This window comes from Corvus moneduloides, chromosome 6 (assembly GCF_009650955.1).
Source record: "Corvus moneduloides isolate bCorMon1 chromosome 6, bCorMon1.pri, whole genome shotgun sequence".
In the NCBI taxonomy this organism is placed as follows: Eukaryota; Metazoa; Chordata; class Aves; order Passeriformes; family Corvidae; genus Corvus; species Corvus moneduloides.
Genome location: NC_045481.1, coordinates 34,632,555 through 34,647,886, shown reverse-complemented (window position 1 = coordinate 34,647,886; position 15,332 = coordinate 34,632,555). Strand labels below are relative to the sequence as shown.

The 15,332-nt window shown below is 40.4% G+C and overlaps 1 protein-coding gene across 1 annotated transcript; it reads left to right on the top strand.

Annotated features, from left to right (window-relative positions):
• The first annotated feature begins 32 nt into the window (after positions 1–32).
• Positions 33–7,418, top strand: ERH (ERH mRNA splicing and mitosis factor). The gene is made up of 4 exons (XM_032112786.1): positions 33–142; positions 3,165–3,252; positions 4,306–4,426; positions 6,929–7,418. The coding sequence occupies exons 1-4, from the start codon at positions 140–142 to the stop codon at positions 7,029–7,031; spliced, it is 315 nt and encodes a 104-aa protein (XP_031968677.1). The 5' UTR covers positions 33–139; the 3' UTR covers positions 7,032–7,418.
• The last annotated feature ends 7,914 nt before the right edge of the window (positions 7,419–15,332 follow it).

Sequence of the window (15,332 nt, the reverse complement as noted above, 5' to 3'; positions counted from 1 at the left end):
CGCGCGCGAGCGGCGCTCTGGCGCGGGCGGCTCTATGGTGGCGGCCGTTGGCGCGGCGGCGCTTCCGGCGGGCGCGGGGGCCTGTGGGGGATCGCCGCGCGCCACTTCTGCCCGGCGGTGCTGAAGGAGTCGAGCCGCCATGGTGAGAACGGGACGGGACGGGACGGGACGGGACCGCCGGGCTCCGTGCACACCGCGCCCGCACGGGCAGCCTTCCCTTCCCCTCCCCTCCCTTCCCCCTGGGTCACTGCGGGCGGGAAGGCCGCGGCCGATGGTGCGGGCCCGGGAAGGCGGCAGCACGTTTTGGCGGGGCAGGGCTGGACGGGGCGGGGGCACAAAGGTGGCGGCGGCGCTCGGGGAGCGGCGCGCTGGAGACTCCCGCCCCCCTTCCCCGGCACCTTCTGCCCCTTCTCAGGGCGCTGCTGGAAGCGCAGCGCTTTCCCGCGAATCTCGCCCGTCGAGCGAGCCTGCCTTAAATGGCTGATTTGCGCTTTCCATGCTGCTTTCCCTGCTCCTCCCCTCTGCTCGGAAGAGGGAAAGGCGGGAGCTTGCGTTGGTGGGCTGTAGGAATGGCACGCTGAAGCTCAAAGGCCTCCCTATCATCGTGGTTTCATGCGTTCATCTAATAAATTAAGATCTGTTGAAGGAAGTTGGTGCCCTGCGGTGGGAGGGCAGCTGCTTGTCGGTTTGCAGCGAAGTTCCACATCTGCCTGGCACTTGCTCCAAAGCAGTTGGCTTCGGCCATGATGGGCAGCTACAAGCCCTGTGCCTGGTGGCCAGAGTGCCTGGCAGAGGTAACCGCAAGACATTTAGGTGTGTGCAGTGTGCTACTGGTATTTGCATCACTGCACGTCTTACCCTTACAATGCGTGTTTAGCTTCCACTTTTATTGTTTTGGGGCTTTTTTTTTTTTTTTTTTTTTAAAAATTCCTTGTCAAATAGACTACAATTGGTGGAAGCCTCCTTGGGCAGATGCTGCCTAGCTTTTAAGTCTTGCTGGTTTAGCTCTTGGCACTGCCTTAACCAGTTTTACAGGGTTCTGCCTTCAGTAACAGGAGCAATTTCCAAAGTGCTCTCTAGAAGTTCGAAATTGGTATAATATAAACCATGTGGTGTCTCATTCCGTGTCCTGCTGAAAAGGAGCCAGTACAACTGTGCTTTTAAGGAAAATGCAAAGAAATCTAACTTATGCATCGTAATAATAAGGGTCCGTATTGGGCTTTTCCAGGTAACCTGGTGCTAATGCCAAAAGGTTTATGGATCTTCCCTTGTTTTCGTTTTGTGTCACCTAGGCACACAGGGCAGGTAATAATAGTTGGAAGAGACTTCCCTCAGGCTTCTGAACTTGTCATTCTTTTGTACCTACATGGTATGACAGGAGCGGCAATTTTATCAAATCAATTTTTTTCCCTTAAATTAAAATAATGTCAAGTTCCCAAAGAAATGTTTGAAAAGCATTAATTCTACAATACACATGATCCAATGGTACCAATTTTAATATTTTTTCTGGGCCAGTATCTGGTAATGGATATTATATAGTATCTGAAGTCACAAATGGCTTGAAGTCAGAAGCCCAAATGATTTCTGTTGTGAAGTTCTGTGAAGCTTACATGTCTGGCTCACTTATTTTTCTATAATCTGATTATTTGGATAATTTCAGAATTTATACATTCATTTAGCGCTCCTCAGTGATCAGCTAATTAAAATGATAGTGCTGGAAAAATTATTTTATAATAATGTTTGGCAATCATTTGGACTCCCTGCTAAGACATGCCTGTTCAAGTACAATGCACTTTGGAACAGCCAGATACCAGCCCCCTTTGGGGAATTCCTTTCAAATCTATCATCCTCTGGCATACATGAAAGTGGATTTAAATGATCTACTCTCCTTTGTATGACTTTTGTTGTTACAGTGTGCAGCTCAGAATTCCCCTTTTTTTCCACTTCTGATTAGGAAAAGTCTTGCTCCTTCTTTTTGTCTGTGTAACATTTTCCTGAACTTCCCAGAATCTGCTACTGCGATGTTGAAACAGAATTTTAAAAACTGAAAACTGTATTCCAAGGATGGGAGTACTGTCACTTGTAGGTTAAGAATTTGTTCTGTTTTGGTTTTTTTTTTCCTGTAAATCCTAACATTTCTCTTTTCTGTCACTGCGTTTGATGAGCACTGAACTGGTGTCTTCACTGATTTCCAAAGTATGGGTCAGGATTTTTCTGTCAGCAGCTGGTTAAGCCAAATAATGTCTTACCCTGCCACTGCCTCTATGTTGTGTGTTCACCTCATATATTAGCACTGAAAATGTTGGATCCAATTAGCAGCACTGGAAACGGCCATTTGCAGCATGCTTGCAAACTTTCTGTGCTATGCAACCTGTTAATTAGATCACAGATTGTGTACACTTCAAAAATCTTGCTTCTTTGCTCAAGTTACTTGCTGTAGCCAAGTGAAAAATGTTATGGAAATAATGGAAGCCACAGAGTGTACAATCATCTAAGTCTTCCCTGCAGAAGAACAAGCTTGTGGACTCCAACATTTGGAACAGTTTTCTGTGCCATAATTACTGTTTAAGTAAACTCATTGAAGTGTGAAAAACCAGTACATCTGTTTTGCAGGAAATAATCTTGAATGTTAAGTGCAGATTTATCGTATCGTTTGTGCTCCCTTGAAGGTAAATGAGTAACTCAAAATAGCTATTTCTGTTAAAACCTTTAAGGTGAGACTGACAATGTGGTTAAGTTGGGTCCCCTCCTTGCTCTTTATTTGGGGCATTGAAAATTTTACTAACAGCTTGCATTTGGAACAAAATAAGTAAATGCACTAATGCCACAGCTTTTATACATCAACTTTATTGCTTTGCTTGTCTGTCTAAATAGAAACTATTTCTGTGGTATTTTTTTAAACACAATAGCTGCTTTACTGGTGATTTTACACATTTTAAAGTTCCATAAGGATTGATAGGACTTGTTGGAAACAAAACTTATTAACACAGCTTATATAAATAGTAAATGCTATTTGGAAAATGTCTGTGTCCTTGATTGCTAGTCTAATATTTTAGTATTATACTTCTTTTTACTTCTTCTTTCATATAAATAACTTAATTCAAACAAAAATCATTCAAAGTGCAAGTAAACTGTATTTTTTTGGTGTTTGTTTTCTTTTCCAGTCTCACACAATTCTACTTGTCCAGCCTACCAAGAGGCCAGAAGGCAGAACATATGCTGATTATGAATCGGTGAATGAGTGCATGGAAGGTGGGTGGATGCAGACAGGGTAGTTAAAAACTGTTGCTAAAACTCTATTTTTGACATATTCACAAACTTAGTAAGAAAATAAGTTATTCTTCATGTTTTTCAAAGGTAATTCACAAAACCCCTCATACTTTTAGTTTACTAATGTTCTAGCAAACTAAAACCTAGTTATTATTTGTTTCTAAAACTTCCTTTTTCTATTAAATGTCTGGTTTTGATTTAACTAGATGGAACCACATCCAGTTTGGGAGAGTAGACAGTATTCTTTCTGAGCCCATGCAGATTTCATTGCAGGATCAGCACCTAACTCTCGTATCTTTTCTTAGCACTGTAAAGGAAAGATTGCTACTGGAAATAATATATTAAATAAAGGATTGTATGCAGTTGATACATAATTTGCAGTCTCATGGCACATGTGCCAGAGTAAAGATCCTGTGAGACATTGATACACATAACGAGCATGAAAAGAAGATTGAAATATTAGAGCTGTAGTTCACTTAACATTAGTCTTGCAGGAAGTTTTGTGAAGCAAACAAAAGTATAATAAAGACCATGTAAATCTCTGTGCTCACTTTAATATTACATTTTTCTCAAATGTACCTGAATTATTAGTAGGCTAGCTTAAATTTTAAAATGTGCTTTAAATCTGTATACAGGCTTGTGCTGTCACTCTTACCTCAGTACCCTCTTTGACTCTTGGATCAAGAATGATCATTCTTATGAGTTCTTCTGTTTCTCAGGTGTTTGTGCAGTAGAAATACATGTTCTAATTGCTGTCTTGAAATTAAGCTCCATTGGAGCTTACTGCATGGAAAGTTACATATTTGACAGAACTACAACTTTTTCCCCTAGAGGATGAAAACTTTTCTTTCCATGCATCTTACCTGCTCTTATGGTATTATGTTTCAATGCAAATCACTAGGAACAAAAGAATTTTAACTCTAGGAAATCTGATTGGTTTTATGGTGATAGTCTCTAAACTTTATTTGCGGACCAAGAGCTGAAAAAGTTTCAGCAGTTTTCTAATATTGTGTTGTTAATCTTGTTTCTCTGTAGGAGTCTGTAAAATGTATGAAGAGCATCTGAAGAGAATGAATCCCAACAGTCCATCCATTACATATGATATCAGCCAGTTGTTTGACTTCATCGATGACTTGGCAGACCTCAGCTGTCTTGTGTAAGTTCAGTTGTACAAGTCCATTTCAGTGACTTAGGAAAGTCAGAAGTCTTCCCTCTAAACTCTTTCATGTGAGTTTAACATAATGCTCGTTTATGTGGTTTTTGCAGTAACTGTAGTGCAGCAGTAGCGCAGCTGCCATAACAAGTTGCCCAATCCAATTAATTGCACAAATATAAGGTATCTCTAAAGAAGGCTTAGAAACCAGCAGTTCTTGGGTTTTGTTCACATATAAGCTCACAGCATTTCAGATACTGAAATCCAACTGTTTAATACAGCTGACTATTTTATTACTGCTAGAATCTGTTTTAAATTTACCTTTGTGCTGTTGGTCCAGTTCCTCAGGAGGCAGAATGGTTACAGAATTTTTTTCAGCTGAGGCAGTACTAGTGGTGGGGTAGAAGGCTACAGAAGTCCATTGCAGCCAAACGTTTGTTTTGATCAAGATATAGCAAGATGAAAGTTTCTGTAAATGCTGATTACGTGGTTAAGGAACAGAGGAATCCTCTGGAGAGCCCTAGCTAATTGTTAACTTGGTCTTGTGAAAACATCTCCAGTTCTCATTTATGTGTCAAAGCTGGGGGCAAGCAATGGTGGTCTTGTGCACTTCCCATTCTGACTGCACGGTGCAATTGAGTGTTAGATTTCACTGTTCAGAAAAAAATTTATGTTAGGTTTAGTACTTTCCATACAATAGATTTCAAGGTGATGTTTTGATATGACAGTGGTATCAACTTTGCAGAAATGCTGTAGAAATAAGGATACAAATCTCATATTCAAGTAACAAAAGACATAGTATTAGGCTTTTGAATTTCAAAATACCAGAAAATTTTTAAGTGAGACTGTGGTGTAGACATTCCTGCAGCCAAAATCCCACTGCAAGTACTTGTGTAGCTGTCCATTGAACAGACTTTCCCAGTTTAAAACACAAAATTATTTTAAAAAACCTGAGCATCAGATTGTTTTCCTTTGTATTCTGGTTACTGGTGCTGACTTACTACAAATGCCATTTGCCAAAGTTTTCAGTAGAGCAAATAAAATGAGCTCACAGTTCTGCAGATTTACCTTGTCCCTACATATTCTAACGCGTTTGATCTTCAGGTGTTGTAGTGCTGGACTGATGAAATTTGAGAAACACAGTTTATCTAACAGACTGAAACTAGCCACTTGTTTTAGGAAGTAGCAGCTGTTTTCTAGGATAGTTTTGTGCCTTTCTTAATTAGGCTTGTAAAATCAGTGTTGTGCCAAATTCTACTTCAGCTTACGGTTTTCCACCAGGTGGCACACATAGCATAAGGTGTATCAGACATGTCTTGTGTTCACAGAAATTCCTGAAGTACTTGATATCTGCTTTTGCTGTGTAGCATTATGAATGGATTTGGGGATGGAGGGTAGAAATCAGTAACTTTTCCTGAAATGAACATTTCTTACAGTACACTAGAACTGCTGCTGCATGAATATATACTGAAGCTCTTTGGCCTTGATCCAGTCATGCTGGGGTTTAAATAATAAGACTTTTCTAAGAAACAGCATGCTTATGGTTTTTTCCTTAGGTAAGAACTATAAATTGTTCTGGAGTGAATTAACTTGGGATTTTTACTCAGCTTCTTACCACTGACCATCTCACCCTTCTTATCTGATCAGAAACAGGTATACCAAGATTTAAAGACTGACCAGGATTCTAGTAGTTCTTGAAGCATTCACTGAGAGTACCATCTTCATGAACAAAATATTAGCTTTAATGACTGAGGGAGAAAGGAGGGCATGAGCCTACACAGATAACTTCATGCAGTTTGCTTTCATTTTTCAGTCTCATTCTGTTTTAATTCATCATGCCCTGAGTAACTGAATTCTCTGGCCCTTGCTAATGAACTGCTTTTGTCAACTATCCTTGAGTAGCAAAGAAAATGCATCTGTGCGTTCTTGTTTTCAGTTGGCTTTTTATGAAGTGCCCTTGTTAGACATAAGCTTGCCCTCCGTGCCAACTGGCAAGAATCCTTTGTCATCCATCTACCTTTGCTCCTGGAAAAAGTTGATTTTATTAATTTTCAAAAAATTCCAGACAGAAGTTGAACACTTGAAAGCTTAAATAAATCCTTGAAGTAATGTTGAAGAAGTATTTGACTCATTAAGATAAATTAGATTGTTTCCTGGTGGAACTATTCTTCTGCATTCTGAGCTTTAGAATACTAAGATTCTCTATTTGTTGTCTCCCTTAAATAATTAAATGCATGAATTTAAATGTGAACACACTGTGATCCAGTCACTCAGTAGTCCTTGGAGCATCTAGTTTTGTTTCAGGCTCAGGCTGATGTGCTAGGCAACTGTTTTTGAGAGAACAGGATAATCCATTTGATAAGTGGCAATTCCCACCTACTTCTGATACTGTCTTCTGTACACAACTTTCTGCCTCATACACTTGAGGACAATTAATTGTTTGTGAAGTTCTTCTGGTAAACATATTACAGAGCAGACTGACATTGCTTCGTGTTTCCTCTGCAGTTACCGTGCTGATACTCAGACATACCAACCATACAACAAAGACTGGATAAAGGAGAAGATCTACGTCCTCCTCCGCAGGCAGGCCCAGCAAGCAAGCAAATAATGGGGGCACCATCATGGCATGGGTTTGGGGAGGGTTTGGACAACAGGTGTGTACAGAGTGTAGTAGTGAACGTTTTGTATTATAGTCATCCTGTTGCCATCTTGATAAACTCCTTAGCCAGGACTGATTGTATTTTTAGAGATACAAGGATTTTGTTGGATTTTACTTTTTTTTCAGTGTAAATGGAGAAGAAAGTACAACATCTTCAGCAGAGTTTTGGGGTTTTTTTCCTCCTTTTGCTAATGGTCCTACCTTATTTGAACCCCTGGGGCTGTTCGCATTGTACTTCACCACATTTGCAGTATGTGTCCCTCTGTGGGTTTTTCAACATTCAGTTATGTCCTTGAGATGTCTTAATGGGAAATAAAAAACTACCCTTTAGCTAAATTTGAGTGCTCAATTTTGTGGTTCCTGTCAAAAAATACAAATCTTTTTTCTTGTTACCCAAGGGATAGGGCTTCAGAGGTCACGTGGACTGAACCAACAGTTGTTTCCTGTATTGCAGAGCAGCTCAAATTCTGGCTTAGTCTTGATACTATTTTCCCTGGGCATCTTTGGGAAACACAGCAACCCTCTTGCACTCTACAGCTGATCTCTCTACAAGGCGTTTGTATTCACGTGTGTCTGCTCTGGGATTGGTGGTGGATAACAGGCTGAATGTATCAAATCACAAGCACTATGGATTAGTCTGCTTACAACTTCCCTCCAAGAAAGGAACAGGCAAAGCAGATTGTTCCCATGGGATTCTGCCCCAAACTTCATTTTCTCTTTACAAAAAATAACGACTTAACTGTTTGCACACACTATTAAGTTATATCTGCTCCCATCTGTCTTGAATGCTGATATTTTTTAATTTTGTTGTACTGAAAAGGTTTGGGTTGGAGGACACATCAGACCAAAAAGTAGAGCAGGTATAAAAGAAAGGCTGGTTGGTACTCTGTGCCTTTAGAGTTTGCCTGCTATAGGAACAGACTGTACAGATATGCTCAACCAAGAGCAGTTCTGGGATTGACAGAGGAATGCAATTCTCTGCAGTGCACTTAACTTCTTAATACACATCAATAGTTTCTGATGGACCTCATAGCAAATGCACTGGCTGAAAAGAATCTGAGGTTAAAGTGACTGTCTATCGTAAAGCTTTAATGCAAATACTTAGGTGATAAGTAATAGCTACTGAAGACTTGCAATCAAATTACTGAAGGGATATAAATTCTTAGAAAGATACTGGGTGAGGGTGTTAAACTTTTTCTCAGCAAAAATACAGGTTGGACATTAGACCTACTAGCTCTAGAATTATAGTGACCAAGAACAAATTCAATCTGCTAACATCAAAACATGCCTCCTTTATAATGAATAGTGATTTTCAAAACATAGTAGGTCAGAAGTATATTAATCCCCTTAAGGTTAATTAAATCTGTAAATACTTTGGCATGTAAATTTTATATCCAGCTTGACACAGTAAGTAATACTTAGAAAATTCACAGTTGCCCCTATAATAACATTCAGATTTAATACAATTCAATACGTTATTGAAACAGCTTTTCTAGTTTATCCTCCTGAATAGCACATACTAAAATAACATGTTTGAGGTTAACTTCAATTTTTTTTTTTTTGGTAAAAATTCTAATATTCTCATGGATGCAATTTTGCAGTCTTTAAATGAAGCCAAATAAACATTTACCTCATTCTGTGGACTTGTTTTCAATTTAAGGAAAACCAGCAATGTGGTCTCTTTCCTTACTGTGAAAAGCACAAAGGAGTATGCTGAATCTCTAGTAATCAGGCAATGGAACACAGCACAGCTCTTCCTTCAAAAGTACCTTAAGTTTGGTCTGATTGTAAAAAATCTTCCTTGATTTTGGCTCTACTATAATAACTGTGCAAACTCAGACTAGTAAACAAGTATAAAATACAAATTTCTTACATTAGAGCAGAAAGTAGGAAGAAGGTACTTTAAAGCAGGTGGTAATTAACCTTTCTGCCTTTTGAAAGGGACTTTGTGAAGGTATGTTTTTTAGTGTTTTAGAAAGCAGAAGGCTTGCAAGCTTTAACTTCAACGTCAGTTCACTTTTTTTTTTAAAGCATACAAACTGCTATGGTCATTTCAGTAATTGAAGTTTTCACAGAATTGGAAAATGCAAGTAAAAGGTCATTTCATACCTCCGGAGCCAGATTTCACCTGCTGATAGAAAAGTGTGGTCTATAGATCACTTTAGGAGAAGGGACTTGGGCATCATCTCTTTTTCCCCCTTTTCACTCAGCTGCAAGTCTTTTTTTCTGAAATAAGCTACTGGTTAAAACTCTAGTGTATAGTTCTTGAGCTGCTGTTTTCCATAGTCCTTCAGTGCATATTACTTGATTAACTATTAAGAAAACAACAGATTTGTTGCTTAGCTGAGCAGCTGACCAAATACACTGAAAGGAAGAAAGAATGCTACAGTATCTGATGTGCAACAAGCTAGAAAGAATATGGAAAGTTGTCTCCCACTAACCACTGCCTTCAGAAATTTAGTGAAGAGGGTTACGGGCACTTGGAAACTTATTGCGTGCTAGAAGACTGGCACTCTAGCAATGCAGTCTGCTCTAGCAGGCCATGAAAAGTGACTCCTCACTTTGCTTCTTGGCTCCTACTGAGTAATGGATGACAGCAGGGCATGTAGTACCTTCTGCAGTTGCACTTGTCCTCAGAAGCATCAGCACTTTGATAGCAAGATACTGATAACTGCCCAAGTTCAGCCACTACAAAAGTGAGGTTCAGTAGCAGCATTTTGCAAGGAAAGCCATAAAAAAAATGGCATGATTACAGACAGCATGTCAAAAAAGAATCTGTCATCCCATGCATGCTTTGCCTGCAGCAAATTGTCTGGTGCTTCTTACATAATGATCGGTACAAGTAACTGTGCTGGTCATGCCTGCTACAGCGTGGCAGTAAACGATAAAGGAAATTATTTTGGCTGCTTCTGCAGGAGAGTGCTGCAGTATTTTAAAACAGGGATTAAGAATGGAATCCAGAGACCTAGTATTTCAAAGTGCATGAAAATACTTAATTTTTTTAAGAGCAAGTCCATATGGAAGCCTAGCCTCAGACCAAGGAGCTGTATAAGCCCTCATCTATTTGCCAGGATTGCAGAGCAACTGAGGTGCTTGCCTGACTTGGGCTTGCCTTGTGGAGCCATAAGCCATGCTGCTTCTTTGCTAATCACAGACTTGGGAAGTCCTCCCACAGTTTCTGGACTGCCTGCCATGGACTTCAAGCTGAGGTATGACCAGACTGGTACAACTCATTTCCTGGCATGGCTATTCACTAAGTGAATAGTAGACTGAAGTTATGTGAGATGGCTGAGCTGATCTCAGTTCAGCTGAGCTGATCAACAGTTCCCTGCTGTTGAAAGGCATAATGCTACTTCACACAATGTACAAAAGAGATACTGGGTATTGTGGGGAAGGGGAGAACAGGACTGCTAGCCAGCACGAACAAGCAGAGCAGCTGGTCACTTAAAAAACCAAAAACTACCTGATATTTTGAGAACAAGGACAAGCACTGTAGATAAATGGGTGTATATATAAAGCACCCATTTATCTACCATTGCAAGCTCCTGCCAGTCAGTAATGCACTGGGTCAGGGAATAATCCTACTAAGATTAGAATTTGAGTTGTGTTTGACACCACAGTAATAACAGGATCACTCTTACAGGAATCCCACTCTGCAGCCTCTGTCAGTATGCTGAAGGAGAATGGTGAAAAGCAAAACTGAGTTTGCATTCCTGCTCTGAGGGTGAAATAAGCTAGGTGGTTAAAATACTTGTCTACTGTTACTGCGATCATCACGTTCTTTTAAAATGGACTGAAATCTTGACATCCATCAGAATGCATCATACGGGCAGGAACAACAGCAGGAAAGTAGCCTCATTTCTAGATCAGTCTGTTCTTGTGCTTATCAGCACCGTCAACGTACAGTGGAGAAAACAAGTAGTAGTCAAGACCGCCTTGTTATCTTCCTTAGTAACTAACAAACCTGTTAACAGCAAGAGGAGATGTGACTGTGCACAGTATTTTTAAGGTTGAAAGAACTAGCAGATTTTTCACTTGCATTAGAAAAGGCTAAGTTGCAAAGTTGCTGGTTGGGTTCTTATTACCATATGCCGAGCAGTTTGTGCTGGTTCATGATGCACTGAAAGCAAGGATGCTTCTTAGGAAAACTTGCTGTCAGAGAGAAGAGGGCAAAGCTCCAGCTGCTTGACTTTAGAGTATATAAACAGTTACACACATTTGCAATCCCCACTGAGTAAGGGTCTGATTGTACTGGAACTCTGCTACGCTGAAAAGTCAATCCATCGAACAAGCTAATAAACAGAAACATCAAGGGTAGCTGGGTTACAAGTGCAAAGTAATTAAAACCTCCCATTTTTTCAATTGCTATGAAACTGATGTTTTCTAGACCCTGGTGAGCATTGAAAGAAATTGTTTTACCATTATCATACACTGAGGGGGGCAGGGAGTTTAAGTTAGCAGTTCTCCAGCAGAAGATGGGCTGTGGGTGAGGCTAGAGATTCTCAGCCTCAGTGAGCATCTAAGCCACTCACATTAGGTACCCACTTGTCTTTGAAGTCTGAAAGTTTTGACTTCAATATTTGTGTCAAGGTAAAATGATAAATAATTTGTACTAGCTATAGATAATAGGCAAGAGTACATCTGTTAAAATAGAAAATTATTTTGCACCTCTGTCATACTAGTCAATTCCCTCAGGTTTTCTACACCAAGTGTATTGTCTGCTATAACATTACTTAGTGTTGCCCAAATACAACCTACCATTCATGGAAACAGCAGGGAAATGAATCTGCCACTGAAACTCAGTGAATGGAGATGCTCAGCTTTGCACAGTACAAGGCAGCTCTCTTATTATCACCCATTAATACATGCTTCTTCCTCACTATGTCTGAAAATGATTAAAGTAAAACCTGTCTTGATTTGTTACGGGAAAACACTAGATTCTAGGAATTAGTTTTCTCATTTCAGTAATCCTAACTATGTCTGTGGGAACAGTTTATCTGGATGAAGTTTGGGCATAGCTCCAGTTCATAGGTTCTATTCAAACTCTTTGTGCTGAGTTTACAATGACACACAAGTAAAACTTGCATGCTGCATGTGCCTGGTGAGCATTAGCAAGGGTTTTGTTACCAATTTTGTACAAACCCGAGTCATCTGCTGCTAATCCTAGCAGTTTTCTGCATGCTTTCCTATGACTTAGACTCCATGTCTAAGTTTGTCTTTGAACCTAGTTCAATGAAATAACTGCACCTGCAGCTCTCAATGAAGATTACCAGTCTTTCATACTATGGTAATGATATTGCCTTAGTCTTAACCAGGAATGGTCATTTAATGGCCTCTAAAATTGCATGGGGTTTTTTCGTGTTTACAACACAATTGTTCAGTGATCACTCAGTGCACCCTCTATTCCTTGCCTCTATCATCTCCAAAAAGCACTCATTATTCATACAAAATTGAATAACTTTAACTAGAAAGCTTGAGAAAGAAACACACAAGAATAACCAAGTATTTGGTCTTAATGAGGTCTCACCTCAGATATTCCAGGGAACTCAAAGCTTGTCTGAAATAAGCAGAGTAGGATCTACATTTAACTGTGTTGCTCTGTTTCTTGGCAGAGAGGCACCCAAATCAGGTCAGCCATAGCTCCAGGAGGTATTTCCCTTCTGAAAAGTCCAAGGAAAAATAGGCACCTCCCTCCATCTTGTAATTAATGGACTAAACATTTTGGTAGCATGTTGCATAACCTAGGCAGATCTCTACTCAGTGTGCTGGCTTCACTCCCTGTCTCACTCCTCAGACCTCCTTCTCCTTGGGTAGAGGACACCTAAACAGCTCACTTAGAGTCCACATGCCTCTTATGGGGGAATAGCAGCCAGCAGAATTTTTATCAGCCTTCATCTGCCCCCAAACACACCTCAAATAACACATTTTAAGCTTCATAAATCTGATTTCTCTGTTTAAACTATCTCTATAGAAAATTCATTGCTACCTCCAGGCATACTGTCTTCAGAAGTTAGACATCACTCCAACCTAGTTGCAGGGAGAATAGAGGTCCATCCTCAACATATTTAACACATAACTCAGATGGAAAAATTTACCTGTGTGTCTAGCCCAGACTCTCCTTTAGCTCCAAGAGCAAAATGCAGGTCCCAGCCCAATGCCAGCTAAGCAGCTTAATGCTGAGCACTTCGGTGCAGTTCCTCCTTTTCCCTCCTCACACATGCATCCACTTAACTGATACCTCCTGCTCTACCTTTGTCAAAAACATGACACTCACCCTCACTAGCAGGAAGTAGTGCTAATTAGTGAATGCAGAGGATCCTCAGAGAATGGAAACGCCCTCTTCCTATTTACTTAGATAAACCTTATAAAGAGAAATCCATGGTGGCTGTTAAATGCACAGATGACAGCCCTGGCTCAGGGAGTCAGTGCATCAGAAGTAACTGAGGGCCCTGAGAGTGTTTTGGGAGAGGACCACCATGCCATCCCCTGTTCTTGCACTTTTCCCTAGACACTCGGTGTAGGTCATTGACAGAAACTGGCTAATGGGCTTTGTGGCACTTGTATCTAATCAGATACACAGAGGAACTCTACTGTTGGGGGGTTTTCTTGGACTTTTTTGTTTACTTGGCAAACATCTCCCACAGATATTTTGCAGGGAAGATGAAAGGGTATTTGCAGACCTAAGGTAGAAAAATAGTGGGGTTTTCCATGTATTTTCCCCATATTTTCCTCGTTGTTTCCACAAATTTGATGTTTTGGGCATGGTGTCCTGAGAATGAGAGAACTGGAGACAATGTAACTCTAACTGATACTGTTTAGGAGCTGTTTACTCATGGGCTTCATGGAAACTCAGAAAATAGTTGCCCAGAATGCAAGTGGTGCAAAAAATTAGTTGAAATATATACTTCATGGCACTGGGTGGTTTTTAAAGTAACCCTTAACATGGCAGATAACTTTTTTTTTGTAAACTTAAATGTAATTAATAATACTGATTTAGCCACATCCGCATTTCTTTGAAGTCTAATGCTTCAGCACTCTTGCAACTACTTTACTCCAGATGAGTTCTGAGGCCTTGGCAATTGCTTGCTGCTGTTATTTTGATCCCATGCCCTAGGAGTATAAACTTAGTTATAGAAACTCCATCTGAGTCCATTTAATGAACTACATGAATCAGAGACCTGCAATAAAGCCCAATTAGAAATGAGTGCACAGGGAGTATTGATCTCCTTAAAACCTTTTACAGCTTTCAGGATCTGCCTGGTCACTCATCACTGCTGCAGGCACTCGGCATTTCCTGCTAGTTCTCTTTCACTTGCTTGCTAGGATTATGGTCAGATTAAGATGTGATTGAACAGATCAGCTGGTGGGGACCCTGGGGTATGAGGGAGAGCCTCCAAATAACCCTTCTCACACATGTTCACAGTCCTCTAAATCAGGTTGTATTACTAACTCAGAGGGAATTTCTACAGCAGTGTTGCTTCTCCTCTGAGCAACACCAAAAAAACCCTCTGAGATTTTATCATCCTTTTCACTAACGAACATGGTGTCTGGAGGCTTTGAGTTCACAGATGACAGCATTACCATGCACAGCACACCCATGAAAGGGTCCTGTGAACTCCCCTCACTCAAGACTGTCAGCCTTGTTTGCAGTATATTATAAGATAAGAACCCCTGTGGTAATGAAGCACACATTATTCAAATGAGACATTTGAATAAGAAGTTTAAGAAGTGTGCATGAAGAGGGATGTGTGGCATCCTAGCCAAAACACTACTCGAAGTCAGATGATTTCAGGCTGTTTTCCAGGCTGTACCCCAGATGATGTATGGTGTCCAGAAACCCATGTCCAAAGGGTGTAGGTGGGATTTGAATCGTTTGGATCATTAGATTTTTGGAATTATAAAAGTCTCTGTTCAGTTGTTGTCCAAAGCTGGATACACCTCAGATATGCACATTTCAGCCTTCACAATTCAGGATCCGCTTCAACACCCACACAGAAGCACTCTCGTCTCAGCTGTGTTTAGACCACCTGCATGAGTAAGTGCTAAGCGAACCCAGAAACAAAGTGTTCCTCCATATTGCTTGATTTGATAAGCTTCTCCAAACACAGCCATTGCAAATAAATGAAAGACAAGAGTCACAGCTTTTTCTATTTAACCAAGCCGTATAGGCTTGTCTGGGGCTGGCAAGAGGGATTAGAGGACAAAACACTGAATATCTTATAATGAGGCTCTTTTAAAATCCTTGGTATG